This window comes from Hoplias malabaricus, chromosome X2, assembly GCF_029633855.1.
Source record: "Hoplias malabaricus isolate fHopMal1 chromosome X2, fHopMal1.hap1, whole genome shotgun sequence".
Classification (NCBI taxonomy): domain Eukaryota; kingdom Metazoa; phylum Chordata; class Actinopteri; order Characiformes; family Erythrinidae; genus Hoplias; species Hoplias malabaricus.
In genome coordinates, this window is record NC_089819.1 from 44,667,206 (window position 1) to 44,687,055 (window position 19,850).

Consider the following 19,850-nt stretch of genomic DNA (forward strand, 5'->3'; position numbering starts at 1 on the left):
AGTGTTTTGCATTGATTGAACTGAGTGGTAAATTACAACAGCTGCCAGACTCATACTGCAACATGATTAAAGAGTGAAAAAAGAAAGAATAACACTGGCACAAAACCAAACACAAACAGCCTCTGAGGACAACAAGGTGATATTCGTTCATATTATCATTCTGTCTCTTTATTTCGCCACTTCTTTACACTTTCTTCCACTCACTTGCACGTTATCTCTCTCTCTCTCTCTCTCTCTCTCTCTATTTGCCATGCAGAGACTCAGACTCAATCTCCTCTCATGTCAACACATCATAAAGTCTTGCACCTGGCCTTATTGCATGGAACCCTGTCCTTCAGAACAATGTTCTGACACCTTTTCACACACGCAGATTAAATTCGCCGGCTTTTATTCCCTCCGCTCGCTCTTGTGCCAGATTGACCGTATTTGTGTTCTATCTGCAGGGTAAAGGAAAGGTCTGCTCATGTTTACTTTCCAACATTCAAATGAAAATGTGCTTTTAATATGAACCATTAATAGAGTTAATATGGTATAATGGCGGATGTTTAAATACTTTCATTACTGGGTAATATTACTGAATCACCTCTACAACATTGCTATGGCAGTGAGGGGAAAAACAATGTCAAATAGGGAATGATAGAGAGAGAGAGACCGGGGCAGAGCAAGGGAGAGGGAGAAAGGATAGAAACAAGCAAAATGGGGGGAGTTAGAAAGACAGAGGGAGACAAAGAAAGAAAATGTGAGAAGGACCAAAAGAACTGAATGAAGGAAAACAAGTAAATTATATAAAAGAAAAGAAAATAAAAACAATGTGTGATGAAGGGAGAAACAGCAGAGAAAGAGAGAAGGAACAAAGGAACAAAAGATGGGAACAGTAAAAAGATAGAAAACAAGGTGAAGGAGAGAAAAATGTGGACGATAGAAAGAAAAAAGAGAAGCATCAAGTAGAAAACAAATGGGGGTAGAGAGAGAGAGAGAGAGAGAAATGCATGCCGTGTTCATTAGCTCCGACCATCTGTGTAATAACTCTTCAGCACTGTCCCAGCGGTGACACTAACCTAACAGCAACCAAACACTGAGTAAAAGGAAGGATTTCTCTCCAGGCTGTGGCTGTACAGTAGGAAAACGCCATATGGAAGAAACTTAATAAAAAATAAAAAGCCGGGTGTATCACAGGAACGTGTGAAGCTCACAGGGTTTGAGTCGGGGCTTGTTAACACCAGGCTTCTGATCATATTACATGAAGTCATTTGCACACAACACTTTATATGATGCGACACGTTATTGTCAAAATATCTGACATAACTATCAAGACACAAAAGAGAAAATAAACATAAATCTGCAAATGTTAGGGCTCCACTGCAATATATTGTTCGTACAGCAGTTCTAGACTTGTTTCTACACTCTCTGTCCATTTTATCAGCTGCAGTGACCGTAGTCTATCAGTCAACCTTTTCTTCAATAGTCAGTAGCCTCCCCCCCCAACCCCCTTAAAGTTTGGGCCAACAACTGAGGTGTGTCTATTACAGTATGCAGTGTTTTAAAACTCCAGCAGCCCTGCTGTGTCTGATCCATTCATACCAGTGCAGCAAGTTCTAATGCCTTTCCTGTGGTGGTCCGGTGCTCCTGGTGGTAACAAAGCAGAGATTATTGTTTCCTTATATATCTACAACTTTTTGTGTAACATTATTTCGGGTTTTGTAACTGCATTAAAATACGAATACATTTTTTATAGAATATTTAATTATTAATATAACTGACAATGACTGCCCCATAATGTTTAACAGATTGAATTCACTATATGAAAAACATAGTGGATGAAACCTAAGCAAGCTTACAAAGCTATTTATAACTATCTATGCAAGGTACTGGCTAATATAAGGCCTAGGCACTAATGAGATAATAGTATTGGTGGAGGGGAACAAGACTTCTTGTGTCAGAATAATCTGAGTGGTGAGGAGCGAGTCAATAACCAATCTGTTTATTCATGTCCCCACTGCACTGCTGCCATTTGCATTTTGATTGGAATATTGTCTGTAGCCACAGCTTGTATGTGCGGAGATGCTTTTGATAGTCTTCATAAATCTGTAAATAACTTCTTATCTAGAGAACAAAGAGGCCAGATGTGTCCTATGCTCCCTCCTGTGTCTGCCTGTGTGTGTGTGTGTCTACATGTAACCCAAGTAATCAGACAGCCGATCTACCCTCTTGTTCTGCTGCTGGAAAATCTTGAAAATCTTTATTGACTACTCTTTTTTTTCATGATGACTTTTTTAAGAGCTTCAGCTCCTCATATACACAATCCTGCTGATTGTGTATATCAAGAGTTAGTTTTGCCTGCTCCAGGAGTTTATAATTAGGGTCAAACCAGGGTTTAAAATGGTGTTTTTTAGAATAGAGATATAACTAAACTGTGGCTAGCAGATGGTCCATGAACAATAATTGCATATAATGTAAACTAAAGTTTGTAAGCACAGATTTGCTTTCTCATCAGTGAGTGCAGTATGCTTCAAGTTCACTTCCAAAGTATTTCCTGTTGATATAAATGGTATAGGAAATGGAACAGTGCCAAGAAATGAAGATTCTCCAAAAAGAGAATGAAAATGCATGTCATGGCAATGGCGAATAAGAGTTAAAGGCCTCCACTATTCATTGAATAAACCCCTTAAAGCTCATCTTTGTCTTTAAATTGATATATTCCGAATTTATTTCCAAGTCAAACATCCCATAATTGCTTTAAAGTGGCTTGGATGTAAATGTACACCTTTGAATTTGAATATGCGATTAGTCCCAGCCACTCTCTCCACTTAACCCTCCACTGCTCACGTGCAGCTTGGAAGCCCTGCCCCACAAAACCACAGGATTGGTTCCTTAGATTTTATGAGGTCAGAGACCCTCGTGTACCTTTCGGAAAATGACCCGTTTCCCTATTTCAAACTCTATACATATATCATTGTTTTAAGGAAAATAAACCGTTTTCTACAACATAATTAAGCTAAATACAACTAAATACGAACAATTCATATGAACAGATAAATGAAGTTATAAATGAGTTATTTTTCATTCTTGCTTGTGGCTAATTATGGGTTGGGCTGCAGATTTTAGCCAGAACAAGAGGTTTTTAACACTAATAGAGCCATGTATTTTCAAACAGAGGAACCAATTCTGCTGGTAGATTAAAGATGAGCATACTTGACCCATTTCATTATTTAAATTAAAAATACGGTCAATGACGGGGCAACAAATCCTGAGACTTGTATGCACATGGGTGTCCGGAGAGGGTGTTCTAAGGCTAAAACCACAGCAGAACGGTGACATTTATGTGACAGGCATATCTGTTATCTTCTTGTTATGAAGGTGTGAAAAAACATAATGGCAATTTATAGGGAACTAAAATCTAAATATATCCAATTCTAATTCCCTGTATTTGTGTTTTGATGCGTTGAAGTAAAGAAAAAAATACAAATAAACTACATTCTCTGGTACTGTTGAAAACACACAAAATGGTCACTCTGTTTTCTTTGCAGGATTAGAAATGGAAAACCAATTAAAGAAAGATACATTGACCAGAAACCTCGTCTGTCTGAATTTGTCCATTTGAGTGTGTGACTGTGAAATGGTCAGCCATGGTGTTGTCACCATAACACCTTAATGAGTGACATGTTAATGAGGGTTTTTTTTTTTAGGATTATGACTGAATTTGTAATATGTAATAAATGAAATGATAAACTCTGTGTCCAACAAGGACTAGCTGTTCAAAGATTGTGTTCATATCAAGGTCCTGATGGTATTGACCTCGTATTACGATGCTGGTGAGCTTGCAATATTTTTGTATGGCCCAGACACTGAAGGTCTAAAGCAGAGTGCCTAGAGGAATCAGATATCACGCAGCGCTTAACAACGTTCATGTCAAACACTGTGTCACCTTTGATCGATGACTGTTTGCTTCTACTTCAAACAGTATCCAAACCTCTTTCATCAAAAGCCTAGCCACCGCCGGAGAGGCAGTTACAGCGTCCACAATAACACGGAGCAGTCTTTGACTCTCCAGCTCGTCAACTCAACAGCTGCGTCTGAAAAAAAAAAAAAAAAACGCCAATAGTTCTCCCTCTCTGCCTCTCCAAAGGAAAAGGGAGTGAAATTTTAAAGAGCCATGTCATGGACCGAGAGCCTCAGGTCTGCTCTTAAAAGATACTGCCCACAGAAACAGGGAGAGGGAGGAGGGGGGTTGACTGGGGGAGTGGTGGCGAATTTATTAAAAGCAGCTTGGTATGAGCTGTTCCACGCTGAAAAGAATGTTAACAAGTTCAATTTCCATTCAATCAGCCTCATAGTGCTCTTGGAAATGTTCCATTGGTGGAGGAGAGGGGGGCTGAGAAAGGGAGGGGGGGGGGGCTGAAATCATCTATATGGTAATTATAAGGATGATTCTGGCAGTAACTTTGGCCGGCGTGAAAAGGTCAGCTCACTTAAAGATAGTTTATCAGTTCTCTGCACATATTCACTCCTGCGCCGCCGTTTAAACCAACACGGACGGCCTTTATTTTTCCAGCCGTTTATGCGCACCTGCAGAAAGCCCCTCCTTCAACTGAACACTGGGAGAAATGGGATTCTGAATGGAGGCAAAGACAAATTGCTTTGCTCACTGCTCTACATTGTATACTTCTTTTTCTTTCTCTCCCTCCCCTCCTGTCTCCCCTCTCATTCTATACTGTCACTGTCTTTTTCCTTTTTCTTTCCTTCCGTTTCATCCCTTTTTCTTTCTCCCATACCCACCCTCTCCTTCTTCTTCCCTCTCCCTCTCCGTTTTTCCCCCTCCCTCTCACACACACATACACACTCACTCTGCTTTCTAACCCTCCAACCAAAAACAACCCCACCTGACGACCGCCATCCCCCGCCCAAACCCCTCCCCTCGGCCTGTGCACGGTGGGTATTTAAAACTTGTTCAACATGATTTCATTTCATTTGGAGCACTGGCTGAGAAAACCAAATTACAGAATCAATCACACAGAAGGTCAGGCTGAGACTTCATTACAGGTATTGCATGCCTGCATCAATATCTTTCATTTATGACCGAGCCAATATGTCACAATGGCGCTCGGATAGAAAAGAAGGAGGGAAAGGGAGCGGGAAAAAGAATGGGTACGGAGGGAAAAAAATGTGGAGGTGACGGTAGGAGAAAAAAAAAATCCACTTTAAGAAATTGATGTACAACTGATGTCAGAACTACTCAAGTTGGAAGGGAGATAACACAGAGAGAGAGAGAGAGAGAGAGAGAGAGAGAGAGAGAGAGACAAAGAAAAACAGAAGAAAACAAGGGAGAGATAAATGAACATACAGAGAGGAATAGTGGAACAGAGAGAGAGAGGGAGATGAAAAAAGGGAAATCAACACACAGAGGGAAAGATGAACAGATAAAGTGTGGGGAATAGAGAAAAGAGATAAGCGGAGAGATGGAAGAACCAAGAGAGAGAAAGTGGTTAAGTATGACAGAGAGAGAGAGAGAGGGTAAGAGAAATAAAGAGAAAAATATAAACAGCAGAGAAATGAAACAGTGAGAGGGATGAAGAATGAGTGAGACTGAGAGAAAGAGGGAGGCAGGCCCAGATGAATAGAGTGAGGAACAGGGGGTGGTATTGTGTGTGTGTGTGTGTGAGAGAGAGAGAGAGAGAGGTGAACAGTGTGTGAGGGAAAAAAATGAACACAGAGAGAGAGAGGTTACACAGAAAGAGAGAAAGGGAAGAGTGGAATGAACATGAGTGAGTGAATAAGAGAAATGAACAATGAGAGACAGAGAGAGAGAGAGAAAGGTGGGGGATGAACAGAGTGAGAGAGAGGTGAACAGTGTGTGAGAGATGAATACTGTACATCACTCCTTTCTGCAAGGCTGCTCATACTTTCCATTTTCTCCTCAGACCTCGCAGAAAAAGGTCCTGTCACGTTGTGAAGAATCACATTTTAAAGTGTTGGGCATTTCATCTGACAAACACCTGGCAACAAATAAAACACCTCGGAGCACTTTGCATGTGCATATCTACAGCACACACACACACACACAAATCAGCCATTATTCCCTTTAAAAAAAAAAACAGGAACTAACTCTTCAGGGCAATCAAATATTACCGTTGCTAAGCAATGAGCCATTAACGTAAACAGTGCATCCGCATGCAGCCATGATATACAGCCTTCGTGTTTTCAATCTAAAGTAAACAAGATGCAAATCATAAATTTGATCCGAGCAGACATATTTAATCATCCGTTTATGTAATTAGACCACTTTGACCCTGTTGTGCTTTCCCAGCCCCTGTGTGCTGAACAGAAGAGAGGGAAAATAAGAGAAAACAAAGTAAAAATGGAAACCTATGGTAACCAACAACAAAAATAAATCCTGTATACTTGTAGCAAAAGGCAGACTTTGCAATTATATCTTTCGAGCACTTCTTTGTAGAGCAAGGGCCAGTAAATGTCTGAGCAAATACATTGCTCTGTAAAAGTCTAAGGCCATCAAAGGAAACTGGTTGCGACTCTTTATTTGAGTAGTAAGTGGATTTTTCCTTGTAAAACACTGTATTGCTTTCACCCCTTAATACCAAACCTTATTACACCCAAAGCTTATTTTGCAGCTAGATTCAATCTAAAGATATAGAATGTAATAGAACATGGATTTTCTGACATGTCATAGCAATGTAAGGTTAAAACAATATAAATAGATAAGAATATACTTATTCACACCAGCCTTTAACTACAGGATGATAGCTCCAGGGGCCTGGAGGTTGTGGGTTCGATTCCTGCTCCAGGTGACTGTCTGTGAGGAGTTGGTGTGTTCTCCCCGTGTCCGCGTGGGTTTCCTCCGGGTGCTCCGGTTTCCTCCCACAGTCCAAAAACACACGTTGCAGGTGGATTGGCGACTCGAAAGTGTCCGTAGGTGTGAGCGTGTGAGTGAATGTGTGTGTGTTTGTGTTGCCCTGTGAAGGACTGGCGTCCCCTCCAGGGTGTATTCCCTGGTCCCCCCGCGACCCTAAATTGGATAAGCGGTTACAGATAATGGATATATATATATATATATATATCATATATAATGGATTAGGGCTGTGCCATATCATATTGTTCGCAATAATATCGTCGTAATTTCTTTAATCATTTAAAAAACTCAATATCGTGGTATCATATTCTAACAACATCATGCAATTAGCCATAATATGGCATACGTTCTTTACATGAGTTGAAATTAATAAAAGTGTTTTTCATTGTTTCGTCATATCGCCAAGGACATCGTTATCATGAATATACCCTAAAATATTGTAATATTATAAAGGCCATATCGCCCACCTCTATAATGGATCCTATCCATTCCTTTTGGATCCACAGTGTAACAACTGCTGGCAGTTTCCTGTTCCATAACAAAATGGAGAAACAATTTTTTTTTTAAGTGTCCATCTGAAGAACAGCAGCTACAGGTTTTGTGAAAAGAAGATCTCAGTGCTGTGGATTTGAGAAGAGGCTTTTGGACACTCCCTCTGTTGGTTGTTGGGCAGCTCTGAGAACCCGAGCGCTCCCCCACTGTGAGACAGAGGCGAGATTGAAATGAGACTGAAGGGAAACGCAGGGAGCTTGTTAAGGGAAAGTCGATTAAATAAATAATGACTTCATGTTCTGGGCTCTGTTAGTTGCTCTGCCAGCACACAAGTGTGTTTCTCTGAGCTGTGGGCTTGTAGTTAGTGGCTTGTATTTGCTCCCTCCAGCAGCCCAACGGGGATGTCGCTGTTGTAACAAAATCTCTGGTAACTTTATAAGAGGGGGGGGGGGGAACATACAGGCATTCTTAAATAGATCGAGGTTTGGAAAGCTCAGATCAAATTATAGGGGCGTTGTCCTGTCAATTTCTTCACAGTTTTCTTGTACATTTTTTAAATTTTATTTATTTACTTGTTAAGATTAATATAAAAAAATCTTAATAAAAATGTACCACACTTCTCACTCTGCGTTAAAATATGCAAAAGTGCGTTCTCAGTAGGTATTGTGTACTTGTGTACTACATGTAGTGTAAATGGCTGTAGGAATTATTATTTTTATTATTATTATTATTATTATTAAGGCAGGAGTGGCGGCACGGTGGCGCAGCAGGTAGTGTCCCAGTCACACAGCTCCAGGTGACTGTCTGTGAGGAGTTGGTGTGTTCTCCCTGTGTCCACGTGGGTTTCCTCCGGGTGCTCTGGTTTCCTCCCACAGTCCAAAAACACACATTGGTAGGTGGATTGGCGACTCAAAAGTGTGAGTGTGTGTGTCTGTGTTACCCTGTGAAGGACTGGCGCCCCCTCCAGGGTGTATTCCCGCCTTGCGCCCAATAATTCCAGGTAGACTCTGGACCCACCGCGAACCTGAACTGGATAAGGGTTACAGATAATGAATTAATGAAAAAATTATGGCAGGAACTAATCTATTAACTTTGTACACTGTTTCTTAGAGAAATACTTGGCAAATGCCTGGGCAAATGAAGCTCGAGCTGGAACACTGGTTTATTTTTATCTGTTAGCAGTGGCTTGTGCCATAGAATATGTTCTTGGTGTTATGAAAGGATCTGAAATGCTTTAAGCGATGCTGATGTGATAATGTGTCATCACGTTAAAGAGAGGAATAGTGCAATGGTTTGTAAGCTTGGTTGCTCTTGCAGACTGTCTTTGATTTGGAGATGTTATGACGTGTTATGAGATGAGTGAGAATAATATACAGCTTAGTGTGGATGTGCCCTTTAGACTAATAGTCCATTCTCTCCAGCGAAGAACGAAAATATAATTTAGGAGGTTCTCAAACCTCTGAGTAAGGGGAAATTCAAATTTAAGGCACTATGCAGAGTTCAAGACACTATTGCTACTGGTGTTCTTTGCACTATTGCTATGCTTTAGTGTATGACATATGCTAACTGCAAAGTGTACATTTCCAATATTTGTTAGCCACATTAGCCTTTTACCACTTTACCAATGATAATGAAAAGTTGGGTAAAATTGCTTAAGCATTGTGATTTAGTATGAGGAGCTATTTTTTTAAAATCACATTTAATTAAAATGGAGCAGCTGTGAATCTTTCACAGGGAAAATGAATGACAGACCTGGAAAAAAGGAGAGAAAGAGAGAGAGATCCAGAGGGAGTGCAAACAGACAAAGCCACCAGGCAAAGAGCAAAGGGCCTGTATTCTCCCAAACACTCTTTAATAGAGTCCCGACACAATCAGAGGCGCAGGCTGGTGACGCGTCTAAAGAGGAATAAATGTTTGAGAATCAGATCTAATCCCTGTGCAGCTCCGTGAGAACGGCCCGACCCATAATTGTGTCAAGGTTCCGTTTTTCCTCCAGATGTAGACGAGCCTAACTGACCATGAAATGAAAATCCTTTTTAAAAAAAAAAAAAAAAAAAAAAAAAAGCCTTCCGGCGGTCACTTTCACTGTGCAGATATTTTAAAAGCAGCGATTATTTTTACATGCCGGCAGCAGCAAAGAAAAAAGCCGTAAAATTTGATGGTGCCTGTCCATTTGGGAATGCGGATAAATATCTGTAGCACTGCTGCTGTTTTTTGTACATAAAGATTATGCTTTGTTTTTTTTTTTTTTGTTTTTTTTTTTATGAGAAATGGCTTTTTGTGACCCCACTGCTTGTATTGTGTTGAATGCTATTGCAATTTACAAGAACCCATTAAAGAAAAAAAGAGGAAAGAAAAAAACACGAAATGCACACATCAGCTCAGCTCCTATGACCTTTCATGCTTTCTTATATATTCATATTTCTGTGACAGAGATTTCATTTCTGTAATAGCAGCGTTTAATATAACTAGTCTAGCCGTGACATTTCCCTCTCTCACTCCCCAACACATTCATATTGCTGTGGCATTTAGGAGCCACTCCTCTTTTTTTTTTCTTTTTGAATTAGCCATCATAACAGCTCAATCATAAAACATTATCGTTATGAAGCGAAGGAACGCCTGCTCCAACGCTCTATTCCATGTCACTTTTCATAACAGCGAGAGGTGAAGGCAATATATTCATATATGGATTTGACCTTTATGAATGGTGTCTTTATCCCCACATGTGTTATATACACAACATTGGTTAAAGGTTCCTTCCAAATATCCAGGAGCAAGCATTCCAAAACCATGAAGACAACACCTCAAGTAAAACAACCGAGACTTCAATGGACGTAGATTGAACGGACAGGATTTAAGATCTAATCCTGAGAGATTAGCCAAATCTAATGCTAATCTCTTAGCATAGTAATGTTAAACACTAACAGGGGTTTTAAACACCTGGATTCCACTAGCCATGCAGTTTCACCAATTAGGTGTAATTTAGTGGATTTTAATAAGTATCTAAAGCCATGTCATGCATGAATCCATAAAGGTAGATTTAAAGGGGATATATTATTTTTTTAAATAATAATTAGCATTAGCGCATTAATTTGGGGATCTGGCACATATACCTACCCAACAAGTGTGAAATGAAACAACCCAGTCAGTTTTAACCTAAAATAAACGAGTTGTTCTGATTGTATGCTGCCTCTTACATGCAGTTCCAATCACAATCACAGTCTCTCCATTCGCAGTGCTGGACATGGGTTTATGTGAGAGTGCAAAGGCAAGGTTAAATGGAGTAAGACAAACACAACAAATGCAGAGATATAAATGTACTAATTAAATATGGTGAAAACACAAACAGAGAAAAAAGAGAACTAAGCAAAAATGGCTAAAAGCCAGAGATGCAGCCCCTCATTCCTGGACACTCGTGCTGTGCTGAGCTGAACTGAGCGGTGGCTCGCTGTCATTTAAAGAGACAGGTGCTTTATATGAACAGGGCTGTGGTGGTGTTTGAACTTTAAGAAAAAAGAACTGTGTTAACTTGTGGGAAAAATGGTACAATGTGCTTCCTTATGAATAGCTAGAGGTCTCAATCAGATTAACAGCTGTAGTTAGTTATAGCCACATTACATCTATGACTGCTCAGTGTGCAGCGTATCTGCTGCCTGAGCTTTTCACTTGAATGGTTCTATTTTTGCTTTTAATAATGGAAGCATAAGCCAGATTTTATACATACGTAGAATAATGACACAAGCTTATAACTTAGGGACTGTTTAAACAGCTGTCCTAAAGTAATCAGCCAGGGGAGCTGAAGGTGTTTTTCATTTATTTACCCCCATCCGAGCTGATTTAGAGTGTATTTTTTAATGCCAGAGGCTATTGGTAAACACAATACTGATCGAACACTCACCACGGGGATTCCATTGTTGATAGCCACTCCCTCCTGCTCCATCAGGTTTCTGGAGATGGTGATGGAGGGCAGTTCCAGACTCTGAGGGGGAAACTGAGGGGTGAAGGGACCCCGCTGTGCGTTAGCATGTTCGGGCAGCACGGGAAAGGGAGAGCCCCCTTCCTGCATCCCCAGCCCGGACTCTGTCTCTGGAGGAGGAGTGATAGGGGGGATCTCAAACTCCTCATCACCCAGATTTGGAGTGTGGAACGTCTGTGAGAGAGGGGAAAGAAAGACACACAAGTGAATATTACATGTTTTATAATCTGCCAATTTGGTATTGATATGTCTCACAATAATTAATTGAATGCAAAACACCCTGGTCACATTAAAGAGTTTGTTGTGATTCTCAGATATGCACATCATATTAGAACATCTCCCCTTCCTACAAACTGCCCTTTGAACATTTCCAAACCTCACCAAACGGTGACAGAATATCAGCACTTATTAGAAGAGCTACAAGTGAGACGTAATTCAAGAAAATGTAAGAAGAATTGTTTCAAGGTGTGTGCACCGAGGAGGATTTGTACTCTGACAATGCTGAGACAGTGCAGTTATTCTGGGTTCTTATTAAGCTTCCCATGGAGTTCCAATTTAAAACCACTTGGAAAACATATGCTTCGACTTGTAATATTAGCACTGTGATTATCTGGAGCTTTAGCTTTATAATGCTCCATGCCTACAAATCTGACCCACAAAAATGTTTTCTGGGTTGTAGTGAGGGGTGGGGGTGGGGCTGGGAGGGGGGAGCACTAAGCCAAGCAATTTAATTCTCACAAAAGAAATCTAAACTGCAACTCTTCCACTGGTGCAGTCCAATGAAAGAGCACAGGAGAGAAAAGAGACATCAAGCCATGTAATATCATGCTGCCATCATGTTAGAGACTGCTGGGATGAAAAAAAAGAGAGAAAGAGAGAGAGAGAGAGAGAAGGGGGTGGGCTTTAGAACACATTTTCACAGATGATTTTAGCTGGTCAGAAGTGTTTCGCTTTGTTCCTCACACTAGCGGCCGTAAATCTGCTCATCAAAGCGGCCTAATCCTGCAGCCCAAGAATTAAACTCCACCGTCATGCTTAATTTACTTAGTCTGGCTTCTTAGAGATGGAATTTCTCACCTGCATGTACTCCGTTTTGATCAAGACGTTCTTACTCTGTATCTCTTTGGTTCTCTCTCCACCTGTCACTCTCTCTCTATCCTACTTGCTGTGTAGGTGATTCCAGGTTGTATATGCGCACATTCTCTCCCTTGCTTTGACTTTTTCCCTCAGAAATTACAAATTGTAACTATTACATCCTATTTAGCAGAGTGAGAAAATCCTGGAAATTGCATATGAGTGCATCCCTAATTCCTGGCTATCTTGGATTTGTATGAGTTTTGTTTTGTGTGTACACAGTTCTTGTTACAGCTTCAGGCAACACAAACTCATAATGCTCTTCCCAGGCAAAAAGACCCTATAAGTTATTAAAGCTCAATTGCTGTGTTATTATTCTTTTTCAGCTTGTGAAACCGGTCTTAACTACCTTCCAGTCCCGTATTCTCAGTTCCCCTCGCCTCTGCTGCTTTTGCAGAAGCATTTTCCGCACAGCAGGATTATCTCTGTTAGATTCCCAGAGAGGGTAAGCGTAGTCCAGGACAATACTGCATTGTCCACTGCAGAGAAAATGTAGTCCAGGAGTAGGTTTAATCTTTAGACGACCGTATGGGTTTTCAACACTGTGCAGCGTGTTTTTAGAAAACTACTCACTTACTCAAAAACTAATGTTTGACAAAAGGCTCCACAAGGGGCACTGTTCTGTTTTTTTGTGTTGGTGAGACTGAGCATGTGTCCAAAATGGCTCCCTATACACGATTCCCTGAATTACCCACTATACAGTGCACTGTTATAGGGAACTGAACTCAATTTTGGACCCAACCTCCTGTGGGTTCTTTTTTTACCAAACAATGCAGTGGATTATTATTATGGGTATTCGTTATTGACTTATGTATATGGGTTGTACACTATTTATTTCAGTGCACTGTGGGATTGTCAGGGTGCACCTAAAATGGCCTACTATGTTTTGAACACTATTACAAACTGGCACAACCCCTAAATAGTGCACTTTATAGGGAATAGGGAACAGTTTCTGACAAAGTGTTGTTATACCTCGTTAAATATAATCAGTATTTCACTGAAAAGTTTGTTTGCTCCAGATGAATATATTGCTCAATATTACTTGAAATGAACTGAGATATACTGTAAACAATACATGGTCCTGCTGTTTTAGCATATGTCATGCCGTACACAGTTATGCTTAAAGACTCTAGCATTACACGCAACGTGTCTTTAACTAAAGTTATTAGCTAAGTGAAAAAAAGTTTTCCTTTGAGCTTTGAACAAACGTATTTACAGCTTTTAGACTTTTTGTTTATTTGTTTGTCTTTTCCTGTTAAAGTGTTACAACTTTGAAGTGACACTACTTTGTTTCAAAGCCAGTGGCGCACACATTAAATATTTATGAGATAGGTGAGAAGACACAGGTGAGAATTTCCCTCCCCGTCGTCGAAGCTAATGGTCCGTTAGTCTGCCCCCCCGCAAACACACACCAGTCAGTTTAGAAAATGTAGAGCCGAGATAATATGAACCTTTTTACAGTTCATTGAAAATTCATGTTCATGATTCCGAGCAACTTAAGCTTAACTGAGCAGGAATATGCTGACACACTTTCTGATTAATGCATAAACATGATTGTCTTGCTTGCTTTACTGCACACACACACACACACACAAACATATATTCACACAAATGTACACAAATTTGTTCATGTCTTGACGAGCACTGATGACTTCCAGCACCAACTATTCCAAAATGTTCCACCCATACACTCACTCTCTCTCTCTCTCTCTCTCTCTCTCCTTCCCTTCCTGGCTCGATACCAATGTTTACGTTTCTCGGCTGTTAGCTGTTATTTGGTCAATATCAATGTGCTGAAATGGAGCTGTGTTTTACTGTGTTTTATATAACTGCATAAAAGATGGATCAGGCTACTTTCTTGTTCCTTGCACTTTTTATTTTATTTATTTATCTTTTAAGCGAGTGTCTGAGATTATCCAGAGTGCATTTTAAATCAGTACTCTCTTTTTAGTACTGTTTCATGAGAGTTACAATAAAAGCAGACTATTGTTTCATGTTGTTGTGTTTTTTGAAAATGATAGTTTTGACAGAAAAAGAATAAAAATTCAATCAAGTTTCTCTCTCTTGCTTACTCTGCTTTTTCTATGGCTAGATTCCAGTATTTAGCTTCCTTTGCTACTCCTGTAGCTAGGAGCATGTGCAGAAGCGGCTCTGTGTTCATCAGCACTGGAGCTGGATGCTTGCAGCGTGTAGGACATATTAACATTGCCCCCAGCCAAAAGGGTTTAGATATATACACAACACTTCAGCTTCCAGCCACAGTGTCAGTGTGCTCATTATTCCCTCCCTGTGTTCCAATCAAAACACAGTGTTAAAACACATGTCAAAAGACAAGCAAAAAACACATAAAACGGTCATAGAGACGGGGGGGATTTCTCACAGAAAATTAGGAGGACACTGTCAAACTGGGAAAGAAAGAAAGAAAGTGGGGAAGTATGTCATACTGGTAAACAATTCAAAAGGGCAAAAGAAGAAGAGAGAGGGGGGGGGTGGAAATGAGGGTATTCTTTTGCTTTGCCCCATGACCTTTCTCTGTGAATAAGACCTGCACTGCCAGCATGTTTTTACAATAACAATGAGAGAGAATAGGAGAGAGAGAGGCAGAGAGAGATAGAAAGAGAGAAAGTGTGTGGCTATGTGTGTGTGTGTGTGTGTGAGAGAGAGAGAGAGCATTGCCCCCTGACCTACATATCTCTAAAACACGAACCTAAGCAAAGCATCAGATACAGCTTCCAAAGGCCGCACATTGCGTCTCTTTGGTATTGTTTTATTTTTTTGGAGCGCAAACACAACAAACATGGCCGTGACCTTTAGGAATAACAAAGCAAAGGCTGCTGAAGGATAGAGAGGGATGAAGACAGAGAGGGAAATAAACAAGATCTGAGAGAGAGAGAGAGAGAGAGAGAGAGAATGAGAGAGATGTACAATGCCTGTAGTTGTTCCTGTTGTCCCACTGCTAATGATGATCCAAATGAACATCTGCTGCAGGAGACAGTGCAGTTTTGTGTGTAAATGTGGATTGAGACATGTGCGTGTGTGTGTGTTCTGTGGGGATGGTGTGTCTGGTGTTGGGAGTTGTCAGCTGTCAGTATCACTGTGTCAGGGTGTTGTGTTGGAAAGAGGTGCGAGACGGGGACTGCTTTCTGTAATTCACTACGACTACTACTACTACTACTACGGTACATTACTCCAAACTGTGTGAGTGTGTATGTATTTGTTTACATGACATCACTGTCAATAAATAAATAAATAAATAAAACCCAACAACAACTTGCTCTATAATGTCTACATATGTGTGTTATGTGTCTAATGTATTTATTGTATGTATTTGTTTGTGTATATATGCTTATATGTGCGCAATGCTGCCTTTCTTGTTGGATGCCCTTTGATTTGGCGTGTGTGGGCTCATTCAGAATCAGTTCTGGATGACTAATGGGTGAATTATGTGTTTGTGTCTTATTTGAATGTCTCTGAATGATTAGCTGCGTTAAATCACATTTTTACATAGAAAATAAACCCAACAATAGCATCCAGAACGTTTTGACATGAAGAGAAACCTCAGAAATAGACACAACAGCGTTATAGGATTAAACATTATATACTGGGACATATGTATGACCTTAGATAAATGACTTGACATTAGATTAAACAAGCGTGTGTGTGTGTATGTTTGTGTGTGGAGAAATAAATAAGATCATTGCACTGGGTCATTCTCTCCATCTCTGTAACTGACCTTGCTTTGAGCTAGATGTGATCTCACAATCTGTGCTTTAACAGTGAGCTCTGCCAATAAAACAAACTAAAGCTGCACAGCATGACTTCCCTTGTACATATTTTAAATGCTGCTCAGGAGATTGCACTGTAAAGAAGGACATTGTAGCAAATCAGAATAGCACAATAAAGCCATTCCACCAGCAAACACAGTGGTTTAACCCTCCAATGGCAGTTATTTCCAGTGCTAATTTGGTTTACTGGCATTAAAAGATCGTGTTCCCTTTTTGCTACTGTTCTAGGAAGGCTTTAAATCTGATTATGAAACATTGCTATGAGGATGTGATGGCGTTCAGCCTTGAGAACATTACGGGAATCACAAATGCCAATCCAACTCATTCCAAGCATACTGAATTGTGGTTTATTATGCTAGAAAACGCGGTTCCATTTGTCCACAACCCAATACCTGGGGCTTTATATCCTATAGGACATGATGACCTTGTGCAGCTACTCCAGAGTGCCCTGTTTCACTTCATGCTTTACTGTGGAGAAAAGCGGTGCGGGCAGAATTCAATGTGTCCACAATGTGTGCACCTGAATGCAAACAAACACAGTAATTATAAGGAGTGTCTACATCCTGTTGGAGTTATAGTGTATAATAAAGAAGGCCTATATAGTGTTTTATCCATCTGGGCAAGCAGAGTTTTATATATGGGTAATACAAGTGTGGAAAACAAAAGTGTCAAAAGGGCTCTTTGTGCAGTGACAAAGAACCACTTTTGGTTTTCTAAAGAGACTTAAAGAGAAACTTAAAAACGTATAACCATCACAACGAATCTTTTAAATTAATTTATTGAATTTAAAGTCATTTATAATTTCTCCTGTTGTCCTTCTTCATATTAAAAGCCATTTTACTGACACCCAGCAGCCCGTGTCACAGTCTCAGAGACTCTGTTGTAACATTGGTTTAAACATGGCCGCTCTCATGCTGAAGCCTCCACTGTGTGGTGCATAAACTGCAGCTACTGCTTCTCTATTAAACCTTCATATAAAGTAAAGGTTCTAAGAAGAAGTCTGGTAAACTGGTAAAGAACCCTCATATTATGAAAATAATTCTTATATACAATAACGGTTCTTTAGGGACCCAAACATTTTTTATGTGGCTCTGCCCAAGACCAATTTTTTTTAAAGTGTTTACATTCAGCTATCAATGTCTCAGACATGCAGAGATCACAAAGCAATATCCAGAGTCTCTCCATAAAGCTGGTAATCTAATTCAGAAGAGCAATAACCAGCACTTGTCAGAACGGCAGTGTGTTGCAATTACGTCGTACAGTGGCAGAGCGGATCGATGGAATAGAGCTTCCAGTGTCAGGAAAGCAGAGAGTACAGCGCTCCTCAAATGACAACATGGTGGTAAGGGTCTTGCAGATTTGGTCTCCCTGAAATCCATCTCAACATATTTACGAGCAGTGTCGTGTGGGTAATCTGATTGGCTGCGATAGGAGATACTGCCAAATGGAACCAAATGTGACTCTGTTGCTTTCAGTACGGATGAAACCGGAGCAGAAGTCTTTAACGTGTAAGCAAGTGTAATTTATGTATAATATAATGTAATGTATGTATAATGGCCATTATTATCATTTAATAGAAGGCTGCCATGGTACAGTTTTTCTTTCAGTACTGAAACTTTAAGTATCAGCAGATAAAGAGGCGAATACAAACCTTTACAAAGACCCATTTCAAATTCAAGCATGTCACTTACCATGACCATGTAAGCATTACCAGGCTCTAAGTACTCAACCAGTCTAGAATAAATATCAGATCAAAATAACAATTAGATCTAAATTTATGGGGGTTTTTTTTGGTTTTGTTCTGTTTTGTGTGCCCCCCACCCCCACCACCCCTTTTCCAAATTTGCTGTTCCACTGAGTTATCTGACCATATACCAGTGCTGGGTATTAGTCTGGTTGCAACTCTCAAGAATAACGTAATATACACGTCTTTAGGAATATGCTTTAAACTGGTCTGTTGTGCACAATGTAATATTAAAAGTGTTTATTTGTTCAGTGCTTTTATGACAGAAGAGGGAGATTGCCTCATTCATCCAGCACTGTCTTATGCCTCCAGTCATTTCGCATTGTTTCCGAGTCATAATAGTTCTGTTGGAAGAAAAGGAGAACACTATATGCAAATGACAACCATGTGCATGCAAAGCATAAGGCTGCAACTTGGATGTGAACTGTTTATTTCCGTAAATGTAAAAAGCAGAGCAATCTAGTTTGGTTTAATGCCGAGAAGATCCAGCAGAACCCTCCCCAATCCCCCCTCTCTCTTTCTGTTGACACTTTAAGTAGATTAACGAAGCATTTGGACGCACCAAAAACCCATCACACTGTCAAATTACACCACATAGAAGAGCAAAGTCTTCTTAATGTCTCTTTAGGTCAAGTTACATGAAACAAAACACACAAAAAAATAAAATAAATAAATACGCTTAAACATTTCCAGCAATTCTGCTTCTTTTAATTCCACAGTAATGTACTGCAGCAGCGTGGCATCTGCTTCGTGGAGGGGGAAACAGTTGTTCCTTTTGATAAAATGGAAATGAAGATAGAACTACCAGTCTATTGCTGTTCTAGGGGTCTCACAGCTGGGCTTTCCTCAATGTTTGAGCATCACAGAGAGGCTTGGCATGGCCTAGAAGTGCTCTTCTAACAGCCAAGTCCTGTGAGATGATCACAGTGTAAATGAATATTTTGGCAAAAAATATATATATATATTTATGCTAATTCATACTGTTGTCCTCTAAATGTTCTCAATTAGCCAAGATGTTTGATATTTGGATCATGTTATTATACGACGTAAAATGCACCATGGTACAATCAAAACTCAACCTTCAGGAAGGTGGCCACTGGTGTTTTTAGCTAGGAAGCATAGCATGTGAGTGTCAAAAACCTCTCATGATCTGAACACACAGCTACAAACATTCAATAATGTGATTTGCTCCAAATAAAAACCTAAATGTTCAGTAAGGGGGATTCTGTAAATGATATATTTACCCAGACTAGTCCTTTAAGCCGACAGGGGCTAATACTATCACATTGTTCGATGTTCTTCTGCATGATCCTTGCATGGGGGGGATGTAATGTGCCAAAATGCTTATACCAACACTATAAGGATTTTTTCTGTATTATTTAGGATGTTTGGGGTGTCTTCTCACTAATGCAACAGAAAGGCACTGAAAACCTGAAAGAGGTCCAGGGACAGTTCTGCAGAGTGTGAGGTACAGTGTGTTAGAGACCTGAGATTGGGTTATACATGAGGAACAGTTACTCAAGCTCAAAGCTATAAAACCAGTGCAGTCTCTCATCTTACAATGCAATCACACAGTGTTAGTGAAGCACGTCAGAGCTACAGGGGTGGAGAATTTATGATATATGTATTTCAATCACACTGGCAACCTCTGTGGCAGTCTTTGTGAGTGAGTGAGTGAGTGTGTGTGTTAGAGAGAGAGAGAGAGAGAGAGAGAGAGAGAGAGAAAGAGATGCAAAATAAGAGAGAGAGAGGTAAAGATAGAAGGAAGAAAGGGCTTAGAGGGGTAGACAAAAGAATAAAGAAAGACAGTGGGAGAGAAAGAGAGTAGATGGTGTGTGTGTGTGTGTGTAAGAG

At 40.2% G+C, this 19,850-nt stretch overlaps 1 protein-coding gene across 2 annotated transcripts in view; it reads right to left on the reverse strand.

Moving 5' to 3' along the window:
- The window catches only part of LOC136677165 (TOX high mobility group box family member 3-like), a 130,568-nt gene that overhangs the window by 7,738 nt on the left and 102,980 nt on the right, over positions 1-19,850 (reverse strand). For both annotated transcript variants that reach the window (XM_066654606.1, XM_066654605.1), the window contains exon 3: positions 11,256-11,507. In XM_066654606.1, coding sequence (XP_066510703.1) covers positions 11,256-11,507 — 252 coding nt within the window. The remainder of the gene's footprint in view (positions 1-11,255; positions 11,508-19,850) is intronic.